Consider the following 16,628-nt stretch of genomic DNA (forward strand, 5'->3'; position numbering starts at 1 on the left):
CCAGCAATGTAGTTTCCCCAGTGACCGTGATCAAAATGCTTTCATGCAGAGTTCTTCAATCTCACGTTAGCCATTCTATGTGGACTTCCTGCATAGCCTTCAAATTAGATAGGGACCATGTGGAAATTGTTGGTTTAAATTGATACACTGCTTTCTTTGGTGTTCCTGTAGAACCACCTTGAGAATATATGAGGCACATTGCTGTTTGTGGCTAGCTGCTATACTAGATCTTCACCGGCTATGTTTAAATCAGGACTTTACATGCAAATCGACCATAGTTAGATCTGTGGTGACTGAATTGTGTTGAGCAATATTCCTTCCTCTCCGCTACCTTCTTCTGCTTCCTCCCCATTCACCCATTCATACTTGGTATCAGTGCTTATTTTTGTAGACAAAATGATGCATGATTAATAAACATGCTTGACACGTGGCCAGAAGACAAATGAAGGCATTTAACTTTTTAGTATGCAGAGCCCGTGTGTACAGTCACAAAAAAAGCACTATCTCGTATTCTGGAAGACCAGTCGTCTTCCGTATGTATTTTTTCTTCCCGAATCCTTGCAGCTCCATCATACTGTTTTATTTTCAGGCAGTAACAGAAAGGCAAACTACAATGGACGTTGCAAATCTGAAACACAAACAGAAAATACTTCAGGTCAGTGATCTATCACAGGACCTTTCTCTCACCGCAGATGTCGAGCACCTTCAACATATCCTGTTACATGACCTCATTTATTGATTCCCAAAAGTACAATAGTTTGGAAATGATTGCTCGTTTGGTCAATCAGCGCACTGCGAGTAATTAACTGACAACAGATATATTTCTGCACTGATGTTACAAAAATCTATCCTGTTCTGCAATGACCACAGGCAGCAGAACCACAGCAGTAGCAAATCTAGGGAAGACAGATTCAAGGAGCCTTTGATTAAAATGAACCAATCTGCCAAGAAGTTAATCCCGTGTCATAATAGTGTCACATCGATTGTTCTGTCTCTGAAAGTTGATGTGTTGTTGTTGCAATCTGTGCTTTGAGAAGGACAGGGAATGATTTACCAGCCAATCGTTTGCAGTGAACTCGACATAATGACTTCTTTTATTCTTGTGCAATGCAAATGTACTGGTCAATACTTGGATATTTTAGGTATTTTTCTCTGAAATAAGCTAACGTCACTGTGCACAGTCTGCACATAGTATGACGTGAGAGATATTTAGGCCATGGACCAGCTTACAACAGGGGAAGAGCATTCTTCTTGTACATTTTACAGACACTTACCCAAGTGTTACTAATCTTGCATGGTCTTAACTTGAAATGTATTCTTCACATACAGCGTCCTCCATAATGTTTGGGATAAAAACCCATTATTTATTTATTTGCTTCTGTACTCCACAATTTGAGATGTGTAATAGAAAAAAAATCACATGTGGTTAAAGTGCACATTGTCAGATTTTATTGAAGGCCATTATTATACATTTTAGTTTCACCATGTAGAAATTACAGCTGTGTTTATACATAGTCCCCCCCATTTCAGGGAACCATATGTTTGGGACACATGGCTTCACAGGCGTTTGTGATTGCTCAGGTGTGTTTAATTGCCTCCTTACTCCCAGCACCTAGTCTTTCCTCCAGTCTTTCCATCACCTTTGGATCCTTTCTTTGCTATTTATCAACATGAGGACCAAAGTTGTGCCAATTAAAGTCAAATAAGCCATTATGAAATTGAGAAACAAGAATAAAACTGTTAGAGACATCAGCCAAACTTTAGGCTTACCAAAATCATCTGTTTGGAACATCATTAAGAAGGAAGAGAGCACTGGTGAGCTTACTAATCGCAAAGGGACTGGCAGGCCAATGAAGACCTCCACAGCTGATGACAGAAGGAATCGCTCTATAATAAAGAAAAATCCCCAAACACCTGTCCGACAGATCAGAAACACACTTCAGGAGTCAGGTGTGAATTTGTCAATGACCACTGTCCACAGAAGACTTCATGAACAGAAATGCAGAGGCTACATTGCAAGATGCAAACCACTGGTTAGCTGCAAAAATAGGATGGCCAGGTTACAGTTTGCCAAGAAGTACTTAAAAGAGCAACCATAGTTCTGAAAAAAGATCTTGTGGTCAGATGAGACCAAGAATAACTTATATCAGAGTGATGGCAAGAGCAAAGCGTGTAGGAGAGAAGAAACTGCCCAAGATCCAAAGCATACCACCTCATCTGTGAAACACGGTGGTGGGGGTGTTGTGGCCTAAAGCGACAAAGGAGGTTTTCAAAGCTAAAAAATGGTCAATTCTTGAGTGGCCAAGTCAATCACCCGATCCGAACCCAATTGAGCATGCCTTTTATATGCTGAAGAGAAAACTGAAGGGGACTAGCCCTCAAATCATGGCTGTAATACAGGCCTGGCAGAGCATCACCAGAGAAAACACCCAGTAACTGGTGATGTCCATGAATCACAGACTTCAAGCAGTCATTACATGCTAAGGATATGCAACAAAATACTAAACATGACTACTTTCATTTACATGACATTGCTGTGTCCCAAACATTATGGTGCCCTGAAATGGGGGGACTATGTACAAACACTGCTGTGACTTCTACATGGTGAAACCAAAATGTATAAAACAACCCTTTATTAAAATCTGACAATATGCACTTTAACCACATGTGATTTTTTTTTTTCTATTACAAATCTCAAATTGTGGAGTACAGAGGCAAATAAATAAATGATGGGCCTTTGGCCCAAACATTATGGAGGACACTGTATTCTTAAGGTATTCTCAAACCAAGGCAGACACTATCTAAACAATAATAATCTACTTTCTTTCAACTGATTACTTACTCTTCCTACTATCAGCTAATTTAATGATTGAATAACCAAAATTAAATTCTTCAGGTTGCATAATGCATGTAACTAACAGATGATTGTGAGCATGCTGAACATGAATCTGGGCATTTTGGGTGCATGCATCTTTGATTCTGAATTCACCCCTTCCTGTTGGCACTCTCTCAGTGCTTGCCTCAAGGGGAGACATACTGTGTGTAATCTGTGTGTGATTCCGGTGCCTGACTCTTTCCTTTCCAGGTTCTTCTGGTTCTTTTAACATGCCAAACTCTGGAGACTTATTCATGAACATGCAGTCACTGAATGGGGATTCTTACCAGGGTTCTCAAGTTGGAGCTAACGTACAGTCACAGGTAGGCATAGGACGATGCATTTGGAGTACGGGACATCTCACAAAGAAATTAGAAAAGCTATCGCAGTCCACAAGCGAGGAAGCTGCAAAGATGACTAAATACTGCTCCTGTGTGCTAGCCAGAATCTCCTGCTAATCCTTGTGTGTTTGTGGTATGTGAGCTCTGGGTGCTTCCTATAGTTGAATTTGTTCTCATAGTGTACACGATTCGATATAACTTTATTTATCCCAGGAGGCCAACTATCATAAAACACAACAAGATACATGAAACATGAAATTAAAGTGGCAAGGGAAAGTCCAGCATTGGGGATGTGAATGAATGAAGGAATAAGTTTATTGGCCAAGTATTCACATACAAGGAATTTGCCTTTGTGCAAAAATTGGGGAGGAGGGGGGTGGGGGGAGTCGGTATACCCCCACGTCAGAAGGGGTAGGAGTTGTACAGTTTGATAGCCACAGGGAAAAAGGTTCTCCTCTGGCGTTCTGTACTGCTCTGTGTATAGGCTCTCGGACAAAGAAAGATTACTGCTGTTTGAAACCTCAGGAAACAATCTCCTGGTGAACTGTTCCAGAGAAACATCTGAGCAGAAGAACAACAAAGTGGTAATGCTGGTGCTATGGGTTATGATCTTGATCAGCATCTTTGAATTAGCCAGTTCAGTATTAGAAGTTTTTATTTTAAGCTTCTCCAATCACGTAGGTGGTAGAAACATTGAAACATATAAGATTATTAAGGGTTTGGACACACTAGAGGCAGGAAACATGTTCCAGATGTTTGGGGAGTCCAGAACAGTTTAAGAATAAGGGGTAAGCCATTTAGAATGGAGTTGAGGAAATACTTTTTCACACAGAGTTGTGAGTCTGTGGAATTTTCTGCCTCAGAGGGTGGTGGAGACCGGTGGAGCTAGACAGGGCTCTTAAAGATAGCGGAGTCAGGGGATATGGGGAGAAGGCAGGAACGGGGTACTGATTATGGATGATCAGCCATGATCACATTGAATGGCGGTGCTGTCTCGAAGGGCCGAATGGCCTACTCCTGCACCTATTGTCTATTGAAGCTGTGAGCCCAAGAAGGAATGGAAAATTAACCATGATAATAATAATGGTAGTATAATGACACTGTTCCAACGAGACAGAATATTAATGCAAGAATAAACTTGGAAGGAAAAACTTGGATGGAAAGGGCTGAGAGTAAAATAATGGTGCTTACAAAAATGACTAAAAAAACAAAATGTTCCAGTTTTTGAATGTTAGATTTACTAAGGTGCTTTGCTCCCATCACTCCACCTGTGCATTGTAGTTCATATTACATCCATATTTTGTTCAATGCTGCATTTTGGCTTTTTCCTGCACAGTATCTTTGACATTGGTAATTATTCTTCACCTCCTTGTAAGTGGCAACACAGGTAGATAGAATGTTGAAGAAGGAATCTGGCACATTTGGCCTTTGTCAGCCAATGAGTTGAGTCTAGATATTGGGCGTTGTGTTACAATGCAATGGTGATGTTGCCTGGACACGAGGATATGAGCTGCAGGGGGAGGTTGGGAAGCCTAGGACCTCAGTCCTTGAAGAATGGGAAGCCGAGAGGTGTGTAAAATTATGAACAGAATAGGCAGGATGCGCAGACTCTTTTTCTGAGGATCGAGAATGAAGAACAGAGGGAATAGGTTGAAGGTGAGAGGGGAAAGGTTTAATAAGAATCTGTGGGGCAACTTTTTCACACTGGGTGGTGCTTATGTGGAATAGTTGTGCCAGATACAATAACACCATTTAACAAAACATTTTAAAAGGCATTTGAACAGGTAAGGGTTGTAAGGAAAGGTTAAGAAGGATAATGGGTAAGTGGGCCTAGCTTAGATGGGTCATCTAAGTTGGCATTGGATGAGTTAGGACGAAGATCCTGTTTCTCTGCTGTCTGACTATATTCAATTTCAAAAATGGATAAAGACTGGTGTACAACAACATCAAAGGAAAAAATGGATAGAAAATCAGTTACATAGCCTCTGTGTGAGTCTTCAGTAGTTAAAGTCCAAAGAGCATATTTAAAATTATTACGGCAATATATGTTGTCAATTGATGACTTATTGTCCACATGAGTTCATTGCAATCCAGGGACTTGAGTACATCATTAACAATGTGCTGTAGTGTAAGAGGTTACAACTTTCAGATGAGATGTTAAACTCGCCTGTTCCCTCGTGTGACGTTTAAAACAAGACTGAACAAGAGCAGGGGAGTTCTTCCCAGGGGCCCGGCCACTACTTATCACTCAATAACTTCTACCAAACCAATATAGACTGTGTCACCTTACATTTCAGTGAGCAGACAAGATTAGTCCTCTATTTCCAATCCTCAGCACCTATTATTCTCACCCACTGCATGTATACAACACCTCTAGAATCATGGACATCTACAGCAAAGTAAAAGTCATTCAGTCTATCGTATCCATGAGTCAAATAGGAGCTGTTTTGGTCAAACGACAGCTCTTGATGTGTCCATTTGCTGCATTTTAAATGTAATAAGGGCTTCAGCCTGTAATGCCCCTCTGAGCTGCTTGCTCATTAACAAATCTCTGCCTTCATGTTATCAACCTCTGCCAAGTAAATAGACATTTGTAATTCACCATGTTCAGGCCTCTTATATTTTTATATGGCTCAATTAAGTCTCTCTTTAATCTTCTGCTTTTCACGTTACAGTTTTCGTGATAATTTTTCAGTCCTAATAAAATCTTCTCCTCTGCTTTGACATCCTACCTGTAGTGTGGTGACCAAAAGCACATTCAGATCTCGTGTCTCGACCCGAAATGTCGCCTATTCCTTCGCTCCATAGATGCTGCCTCACCCGCTGAGTTTCTCCAGCATTTTTATCTACCTTCGATTTTTCCAGCATCTGCAGTTCCTTCATAAACATTCAGATCTCTAGCCGTGGAATAAGTCATTTTTTTAAATACATTTCCAGCATGATTTCACTGTTCACATATCCTGTGTCAGCGTTGATGCAGCAAGCATAGACACAAAATGCTGGAGTAACTCAGCGGGCCAGGCAGCATCTCTGGTGAAAATGGATAGGTGATATCTTGGGTCAGGACCTTCTTCATACGAAGGGTCTCGACCCGAACTGTCACCTGTCCATGTTCTCCAGAGATGCTGTCTGACCCGCTGAGTTGCTCCAACATTTTGTAACTATCATTGGTATAAACCAGCAACTGCAGTTCCTTTTTATTGCATTGATGAAGCAAGTACTTGATATACCTTCTTAACTAATGTATCTACCTTCAAGGATCTGTCGATATGATAGACAATAGGTGCAGGAGTAGGCCATTTGGCACTTCAAGCCAGCACCGCCATTCATTGTGATCATGGCTGATCATCCACAATCAGTAACCCCGTTCCTGCCTTCTCCGCATATCCCTTGACTCCGCAATGTTTAAGAGCTATATCTAACTCTCTCTTGAAAGCATCCAGAGAATTTGCCTCCTGAGGCAGAGAATTCTGCAGATTCACAACTCTCGGGGTGAAAAAGTTTTTCCTCATCTCCGTTCCAAATGGCCAAGATCCTCTATTGCTCTGACCGTACAGAGGTGTATCATACAATTATTGATTACAAGTTTGCCTTGTTTATCCACCCAAATATAATAGCTGATATTTCTCAGCATGGATGAGTTGGGCCGAAGGGCCTGTTTCTGTGCTGTGTCACTCTGGAATGATTTCCACTTGCTACATTGTGAATATCTAACCAGTCCCAATCCGTTGATATCTTCTCAAAGCCGTGAATTTTTCCATTTCCTAATTAACCACATTGTCAGTTTTGATTACTTCAACAAACTTCTTAAATGTTGTCCCTCTCACCTACTCAAATCATTAATGTATCATAAAAAGAAGAAACCAATTACTGATCCTGTGAAACCCGTGCACATAGTTAAGATGTCACTGAAATTCTCATTGAACATTGCCCTTTTTTTCCATTGAGCCAATGTTTACTCCAGTTTGTCACTATCCTTTTATTTTTCTGATCATTCTGCCTTGTGGGTCTATGCCAAGCTTCCTCATGCAGACTACATCTACCTCAGAGAATGCAGCCATTAAACACGTGCTTCCCGTAACAAATCCATCATGACTTAGATAGTGCTATAGTATTAAACCATGGAAACAGGTTCATCAACCCACTGTTAATACTGTCATCATACACCAGTTTTACACTAATCGTATCCTCATCCTCATCCATGTATCCCCTCCACATTCCCATCAATTTCCTCTCTCTCAAATGAGCACACACACGCACACACAGCTCCAGAGACCCGGGTTCAATCCTGACTACGGCTGGTGTCTTTACATTGTGTAGATTGAAGGGCCTATTCCCGTGCTGTTCTATTCTATGCTCAGTATTTGATTGCAAGTACTACAAGCTCAGACATTGAGACTGATGGACTTCAGGAGATGAGAGAGGGTAGGAAGTGACATTATCAAGGAGAGCTTGAAATTATGTTTTGACACAATTGCTTTGCAAATTTCATATTTGCCAGGCATGTATCAAAGCAAAATTAGTGACATTCTAGTTTTAGGAGATAAAAAGCAATCATTACTAAAGTTTGAAATGTGATTCTAGGAAATGCACTCATTCCACTGGTTGTACCTGATGTTATTGTATCCGATGTTAGGGAAGTCCAGGACAAGGGGTCACAGCTTAAGGATAAGGGGGAAATCCTTTAAAACCGAGATGAGAAGAACTTTTTTCACACAGAGAGTGGTGAATCTGTGGAACTCTCTGCCACAGAGGGTAGTTGAGGCCAGTTCATTGGCTATATTTAAGAGGGAGTTAGATGTGGCCCTTGTGGCTAAGGGGATCAGGGGGTATGGAGAGAAGGCAGGTACGGGATACTGAGTTGGATGATCAGCCATGATCATATTGAATGGCGGTGCAGGCTCGAAGGGCCGAATGGCCTACTCCTGCACCTAATTTCTATGTTTCTATGTACAGTTTAGTTTTTTAGTTTATCTTAGAGATACAGCATGGAAACAGGCCCTTTGGCCCACCGAGTCCGCACCGACCAGCCATGCCCACAAACTAACACACTGCTACACACACTAGGGACAATTTTCACTTATACCAAGCCAATTAACCTACAAACCTGTACATCTTTGGAGTGTGGGAGGAAACCGAATATCACGGAGAAAACCCACGTGGTCATGGGAAGAACGTACAAACTCCACAGTCAGGATAGAACCCGCATCTCAGGCGCTTCAAGGCAGCAACTCTACCGCTGCGCCACCATGCCGCCCCTTCAGCTTCTCATTAGATTTGAGAGTATGTAGCTCACAACTGCAGTGGGCTTTACTTCGAATGGAAGTTGGTCACTGGAACAGTAGGCACTGTAGTACACTTAGAACTTGAAGAGGAAGGACAAGTTTTGTTCTGTAATATCTTTGCTGCTGCAGCTTTATAAGCAGCTTGGGTTGCCTGCTGAGTCTCCATTATTCAGCATAGATATTGCCCTGGTCAGATGGTATTATACAAAACATACAACCTCCAACACAGCCTGTTCAGCATGCATCCATACCCTCATTTTCTTTCATGTTGTTATTAACTAGCTTCTTAAATACATCTGTACTATTTGCCCTATCAATTCCACCTGTCGCATGTTTTGTTTAAGTAACGCCTCCACCAAAATAGTGGTGATGGAAATTTCAGGCAGATGTGGTGATAATTCAAGAACAGGTTGTCGATTTGTTAAGCATAGATGATTCAGAGTATCCCTTTTTAGGTAAAATCAGATCCAAAAGGAAGCTTAATAATGACTGTGTTTAAATGAGATATCTTGGCTCTACTTAATGGGGGTTTAAAGCACAAAACTGATTGTTCTGTGTTTCTAAATATTTTTACCTGGAAAGCTCACACAAGAATCAGGCAAAATGCTATGCTGTGCACCCTTCTAGAGACTGCTGCTATCAAACATATGTATATGGAGAGTCTAATGTACTGGTGTTTGCTGTTGAGCACAGATTTGAATGAGAAAATCCAGCTAATATATTTCCAAAACAGGGTTTAGAGATCATCTTTAGACCAAATAAATTGCTGCTAAACTCTGAAATTCAGTGTTCAAATCAAATATCATCTTTCATTCCTTCAAGTTTCACCTTTTTTAATATGTTGTATATGTACCCACCTCTCCATGCTGCTCGATTCAGGGAAATATCCCTCTAGGTTCCAGCTTCCCGTTCAAGCTGTATATTGTAAGTCTACGCATCGCTAATTTTCACTCTTTATTATTTCATATCCATGTCAAATACAAACACAATGTTCTCAATTACCTGCTCCAAAGTCATAACGACCAAATGAAATATACTGTGCAATCCATAGCCGTAGCCCGTCAGGGAAGAGATTATGAAGGAGAACTCATTTTGATTTGAGGTTGTGATTGATCTTGAGAAATGAGATGTCCTGTCAATAACAGACCACACTGACAAAACATTTGCATTTGTCGTGAAACTAATGATCGGTTGAAGAATTGAGACCAGTAATATGAAGCGTTCACTCAGCAATCAGTGGAGATATTGATGAGTTGACTTGTTCTGTCCTTCAGGTGGATTCCCTGCGTCATGTTATACACCAGACAGGCGGATACAGTGATGATATGACAGGAAGCCAGATGTACACCCCAAGGCGTATAGACGTAAGAGTCAGCTTTTAATTCCTATTTTATGCCCTTGGCCTTGAAGCTATGAGATTATATTTTGACTTTTAGCCAAGATTATTACCCGTCCTCCAGCTCAGCTGCTCCTGTCCTGCTGCCTACAGGAAGGTGTGCCTGTCCCTGTCCCCCTTCTTTCCACTACCCCAGCCCTTGTCACCCACTTCCCTTTCCCTCTACCACATCGCCCACCCTCCCTACTACAGTGCTCCCTTGGGTTCTGCAATCACTACTCACCTTCACTTCTGATCAGATTCTCCACCATTTGTATCCTTTTCTCCACTTATCACCTCCAGCCTTGGTTATTATCTCCACGCTTCCCTTCCCCCTTCTGAATAATCTGTCAGTCAACTCCCCCATATATCCACTCTTGGCCCTGTCCCTTACTCTCCCCTCGTTCTACTAGCCTTCTCCCCTCCACTCCATCAGTGGAGGAAGAGGCCTAACCGAGCCGCTGTCTGTGTATTTCTCTTCATACAGATTGCCTGGTACGCTGAGTTCACCAGCATTTAGTTTTTTTGCTGAAGATACAAGGATGAATTAGAGAGGGGGAGGGGGTGACTCAAGCATGCACACACCATCTCAAACCTCTACGTCAGAAGAGAGTGTGCAATGAGGGGCAAGTGACAAATGAGAAATTAGTGTGAGCATCAGTGGTAATGGCCCCAAATATTGCCCATACCCTCGCTCTTCCAATGGAAGCAAACTTGTTTCCTGCCCGTTTACTGTTGCTGGCATCTGTTATGTATCATCTTCGGTGAGTGGTGTTGGTGGTGCGTTCGGGAACATGTTGCAGTGTATCTTAGTGATGGCTCAACATCTGGCTATCAGATGTGGTCAGAGTCTTAGTGTGTGTATAGATGTGCTGAGGATGTGAATGTTAGGCAGAAGTGACGACTGATAGATTGTTGGTGGTGAGTACAGAGCAGTGTGTGAGACTAGCGTTATAGTTGTTGTTAGCTGGAGTTTGATGATGTGTTGATTGACCTCACCCTCATAGGTTTTGTCTTTGGTTGTGAACCTTTAGTGTCTGTTCATTTCTATGCTCTGCTATGGCAAGTTCAAACGTTCGTAAACCTGTGAAATGGCTTCTGCCTCCAGTGGCTTGCACCAAGCACTGCCCTTTCACAGCGTGACGTGTGAGCCTGGACATTGCCCATGTCCTGCATCAGTCTATCTCAGCGTGATCGTGCCTGAGCAGCCAGCTCTCTCCACTGGTTAAACCATGTTGGAGTATTGTGAGCTGTTTTAGGCCACATATCTGAGGAAGGATATGCTGGTGTTGGAGGGTCCAGAGGTGGTTTCGGAGAATGATCCCAGGAATGATTGCGTTAACATACTCGGTGGAGTTTAGAAGGATGAGGGGACACCTTATTAAAACTTACTGAATAGTGAAAGGCCTGGATAGAGTAGATGTGCAGAGGATGTTTCCACTAGGAGTGCCTAGTTCCCGAGGTCATAGCCTTAGAATAAAAGGACGTACCTTTAGAAAGATGAGGGGGAATTTCTTTAGTCAGAGGGTGGGCGAATCTGTGGAATTCATTGCCACAGGCGGCAGTGGAGGCCATCAATGGATATTTTTAAAGTGGAGATAGATTCTTGATTAGTAAGGGTGTCAGGGATTATGGTGAATGGGATTGAGAGGGAGAGATAGATCAGCCATGTTTGTGTGGCGGAGTAGGCTTGATGGGCCGAATGGCCCAATTCTGCTCCTACAACTCATGGCCTTATGAACATAGCACTCTAGAATTAATGTTATGAATGTAGTCTTTCCCTTCACACTGTAAACATCCTTCCAATTAGACAGCAGGTCTGATTCATACTACGCTGAACTTACTATTGAAATATCCCGTGGAGCTTGTATCTAATTCATCCAATGAGAAAAGACAGCACTTGTCAAAGAAATTGAATTATTATAAAATTCCTTAGCAGCAAACGGCAGTGAGTTCCCAAATCATGACCTAAATGAACACATCAGTTCCTCTGTGCCCCCCTTGTGTACAGGAGCTTTCAGAATCTTAAGGATTGCTTCGGAAGGACCATTCGGAATTTATGAATCAGAGCAAATCTTGAAATCTAATAGTTCAAAATAGGATATCAAATATGAATGCATAAATGTTTGACCATTTGATGAACATACATCAATAGTTTAACATGCTGAAAGGAGCTTCCTCTTGAGTTCACTCTTCCTCTCCTATTCCACTCCCATTCCACTCCTCTCCCTCCCTCCCCACTTTACTCTCTTCCATATTTATTTCCCCACCCCCCTTTTTTTCTCCTGTCTCTTCTGCCCCAGCACCTCCTTCTCCCAACCTTTTCAATCCTCCCACCCACATTTTTCTTTCTGCCCCACCTTCTCCCTTGTGTACCCTCCCACTATTCTCTCATCCACTCTTCATTTCCACTCCTCTCTCCCATCTCTTCTCCAATCCACTCTCCACTTCCTTTTATTCTCTTCCCGCCTCTTTCCTGGTGCTTTACAATCCCATCCTGTCTCCAACCCCACATTCTCCCGGACACTCTCATATCGATCTGTCATCTCCATCCTCTCTCATTCACTCCAGCACCTTGTGTATTGCACCATACAATTGCTGATTATTTAACTGGGGCGTATGCAAGGATAGGCCACACACTCAATGTCCATGTCACCAAGTCATTGTCGTAGAGTCACACAGCACGGAAATGGGCCCCTTTGGCCCAACTTGCCCATGCCAACCAAGATGCCCCATGTCCCGCCTGCCTGCCTGCATTTGGCCCACATCCCTCTAAGCCCATGTATCTGTCCAAATGTATTTTAACTGTTGTTATAGTACCTGACTCAACTACCCCCTCTGGCAGCTTTCCATGTACCTACCATTCTGAGTGAAAAAGTCTCCCCTCCAGTTCAAACACTGCTCTTGTGGTTTGTTACCAGCCTGATTCTTACAGCCATCAGACGGCAACATATTAAACAAACCATAAGGAATACTGGCCACCTGCAAGGCTGTGTTGGAGGATTGTGTTCCTTATACAGACAAAGTGTAAATTCATTCTGCCACATTTGTGGGTGTTTGTTTCTCATGTAACTTTATTTTCCTCTCCTCAGGTCATTATTATGAATAAGTGCTGATAGATCCCAGGTCTGGTGTGGTTAGTTTGCCAGCACTCTGCTGCCATAGGAAGGTTGGCTTCACATTGATGACTTCTTAGGAGTGTAAATTTTAGCAAGGAGAAGGAATCAGCAGCAGCATTTCTTCTGATTCTTCTTGAGTGTTATTAAGATGATCTCTGTGTTTAGGACATAATATGGACCTAGTAACATGGGTCGAGACATGCAGCGGGGTACAGGCTTATTTCAAACTGAGTTGGGCACCATTTTAAGGCTTCAGTTATTGCCAGTTCCATATGGATCTGAAAAGAAGTTAGTTTAGTTTATTGTCACAGTGAAAAGCTTTTGTTGCGTGCTATCCAGTCAGCAGAAAGACAACACATGATTACAATCGAGTCCGTTACAGTGTGTAGATATATGATAAGGAAAATGGGATGGACATTGACTTTGATTACTCTCTTTCTCTCTCAGGTTAATGGCAGCTGGCAGGATGCTACTACCCCATCTTCTGTGACTTCTCCCACTGGAGGACCTGGTAGTGTCAACTCCGACACCTCCAACTGATGAGTAGTCAGTGGTCATCTACTCCCATTGGTTTTCAATTCACTAGGCCTGTTGGATGAGAAGAACGTGATTCCAACCTGATTTCATTAGAAGGATCTTGGGATACTTACCTGGGTAGAAGCTCCCTGCCACCTATATGTAAATATAGTATGACAAGAAAAGGTATTTATACATTTTTCACACAATTGAGTGCAGCCCAATTACCTCACTGTAAAACCCTTTTGAAACCAATCGAGGAATGCTTCCTGTCTAGGTTACAGTGCTTACACACTACCTCTCAGCAATACACACTAGACCTTCTCATACTTTAGTCACTATGTTACATTTGTGAGTTTTAACCTATCTGTCCCTTCAATCTGTGTTGCAATGTTCGTTTTAACTCAGCCTCACCAGTCAGCTGTGTTAGGAAAAGGTTATTTTAACAATCTGATGCATGAAAGTAAAGCCCAACTTATTCCTGCTTTTCAAAGTTCCCGCTCTTACTGAGCAGTGTTTAGCTGTGTTTTTTTATAGGTTGAAGTGACTGCAGAAACAGACATTGAACCCTACACTGACCATGCGATTGTGTTAGGGCATGCTGGTCGAATAAACTAATTCAGACTGATGTGTTAGTCTTAGTGTCGGACTAGAAATTAGTACTAGTTTTAAGAGATCAGCTCAGAATCTGGCTAGAAAACACGATATTTCTCAGGGCTGACCTTGGATCATTTCATCTTCAAGCTTGGCTACAGTGGGATGAAGGATGTTTCACCAGTAGCACCAATGTATTTGAAACAGGTGTTTCAATAACATGTACAGACACTGTCTCAGCAAAATGGACTGCTATAGTATAAATATAAATCATTGTGCAAAATAATTTAAGGAACGACCTCAGTTGCTGTGTGGAAGGTCTCTGTTGGTGACTGGGCTGACTTAAACTAGTCTGCACTTGCCTGTGTGATAGTGTTGATGCAGTGAGGTAACATTGTACCTGCTGACAGCTGTTGCTGTTCTGCACAGTGTGAATGTTAACAATGGCCAAAGCCCTTTAATTCATGTTTTCTTAAAACTGAGAATAACAATGAAAAATAAAAGAATGGATTTTGTTACTTATTGTGACCTTATGTAATCTGTAATTCCATTCCTTAGTTATGCTTTATCAAAAACCTGCTTTTCTGGAGCCCTGGTACCAACTAGGGCTTTTTGTTTCCAGTGAGTGGTGGGACAGGAGAACTATGGACATTTCTTGGAATGATTAAGCCCAACACGTCAGAGTTAACAGCAGGAGCCAAACATTTCTTTCAATTGGGACATAGAGGTCTACCATACCGATAACTGTTTGAAATGTTGGAAAAGTTCTCTTTAGGTAAAGTGCTGTCAGGATTGCAGGAATTATGTTTTTTTTCATTGGAATTTTATAAATCTCTTTGCAAGCCTGGAGTTGTGGCGTTCCTGAAAACCAACCCCTTTTTGTAGTCGCCTCTGTGTGCAATTAATATCTATCCAAATCTACACCGCCTGTACCAAAAATCTCCATCACATTCAGACGCTCACACTAAAAGTACACGTGGTTCAGCTTTACTAACTTTTTGAATCTTCTGTTTCTGGCGTTCTGTGTCTTGATGGTTGTGATGTTTGAACTTTTGAAATTTGATGTTATTGTACAAATTCTAAATCCCAAAGGTAATTTTTACTCTGTGAGCGCGCTGACTCAGTTACTGTAAATGTAAAGAAGTGACTGGTTGAAGTTTCAACAGGGCTCTGTCCCAGAAAGCTTCCCGATCTCCTTTGTAAGAACATTGCGTGGAAGCTGAGCTTTCTGTCTGCTGCAGGACTCCTTTCTGCCCCTGAATGTTACGTGTTTTGCTATGAATGTATTCAGTCCCACGAAGCTTTAGGCCGGCGTCACTGTGTGCATTGGTCCGAGGTGATCTGTGCTGTCTTTGGATTTGAGTTGAGGGACAGACTGCTGAAGCTCAGTGTGCAAGATGCCAAAAGTGCAGGAGTGAAAAGGAACAGGAAATCCAGGACTACTGGGAGACCAGCAAAAAACAGCCAGTCGCTCCCAAAAACTTTGAAGCCTTTAAAATACAATCTTCTGCGTGTTATTTTTAAATTAGAGGAGCTTTTTATTGGTTTTCAATGTAGTTTTCAACGCAGAAGGTTTGTACAAATCGGATGGAAATCTTTCTGATGTGATGCGAACACCATAGCATTTGGACAAGCTGCTGTTACAGCCGACAACCACAGGAGGGGGCAGCTGGCACTCCCAGATCCGCACTGATCACTTTAGACCTCGCCGCAAGATGCTGTTTGCCTGTCTGCCACTAAAACAAGACTACAAAAATCAAACTACAATCACTGTGTGTGCTGCACATGCCCTCTGTTTACAATGTTTCATATTAATGTCTAACAGTGGCGTGCCCTTTCCAACCTGTCTACCGATAAAGTCCGACAGTCCTGATTATTTTATTTCAATGTAAGAATGAAGCAATGTAAAAGTCCAATCTGTGATTGTGATCCACGACCACACATCAATTCCCAATGCGAAATACAAGTGATTTCTGTTTATACAGATGGATGGGGTAAAGATTTAATGATATAAATACCAGGGTTACTGTGTCAACATTAGTCTGTTTTTCAATCAGGTTGAAGGAGTTGGTAATATTTTTAACAAAAGGTGTTTTCTCAGTGGAATTTCACTGACTGACCAGCAAGAAAAGTGCTCAATGTTCAGTTTTCCAAGTATATCCTGACTTTGGGAATGGGTGGTATTTTTTGCAATCGATTGAGATAAATATGACAGCCCTGTTATTTTATAAATTGCTTCCACTTGAATTTTTTTTTCATATTCCCCCCCCCCGTGGTGTTTTTTTATGGGGGGGGTGGAAATGGACTATGCTGAAATGAGAATTGTTGCCCCCAGACATCTGTTTAAATAGAATTCTATTGTATTAAATTTTATTTTTTAAAGATATTAAACTTGCTTTTTACACTTTTAGGATGTAACTACACGCACGCTGGGTCCTTTCTCAGTTACTGGAATGGGTTCATGCCTTTGCAAACTTTTCCTTCAAACCATGTATGTACCATGTTAACAGTTCAATAGCAATT

At 41.9% G+C, this 16,628-nt stretch overlaps 1 protein-coding gene across 7 annotated transcripts in view; it reads left to right on the forward strand.

Moving 5' to 3' along the window:
- pbx4 (pre-B-cell leukemia transcription factor 4) overlaps positions 1-14,627 on the forward strand; it is a 224,563-nt gene extending 209,936 nt beyond the window's left edge. For 2 of the 7 annotated variants that reach the window (XM_055664038.1, XM_055664041.1), the window contains exons 7-10: positions 590-655; positions 3,086-3,198; positions 9,776-9,865; positions 13,443-14,627. In XM_055664038.1, coding sequence (XP_055520013.1) covers positions 590-655; positions 3,086-3,198; positions 9,776-9,865; positions 13,443-13,535 — 362 coding nt within the window. In that variant the 3' untranslated portion in view covers positions 13,536-14,627. The remainder of the gene's footprint in view (positions 1-589; positions 656-3,085; positions 3,199-9,775; positions 9,866-13,442) is intronic. The other 5 variants (XM_055664039.1, XM_055664042.1, XM_055664043.1 and 2 more) reach the window with 4 other exon arrangements.
- Positions 14,628-16,628: the final 2,001 nt, after the last annotated feature.

Source organism: Leucoraja erinacea, chromosome 39 (assembly GCF_028641065.1).
Source record: "Leucoraja erinacea ecotype New England chromosome 39, Leri_hhj_1, whole genome shotgun sequence".
NCBI classification, from domain to species: Eukaryota; Metazoa; Chordata; class Chondrichthyes; order Rajiformes; family Rajidae; genus Leucoraja; species Leucoraja erinaceus.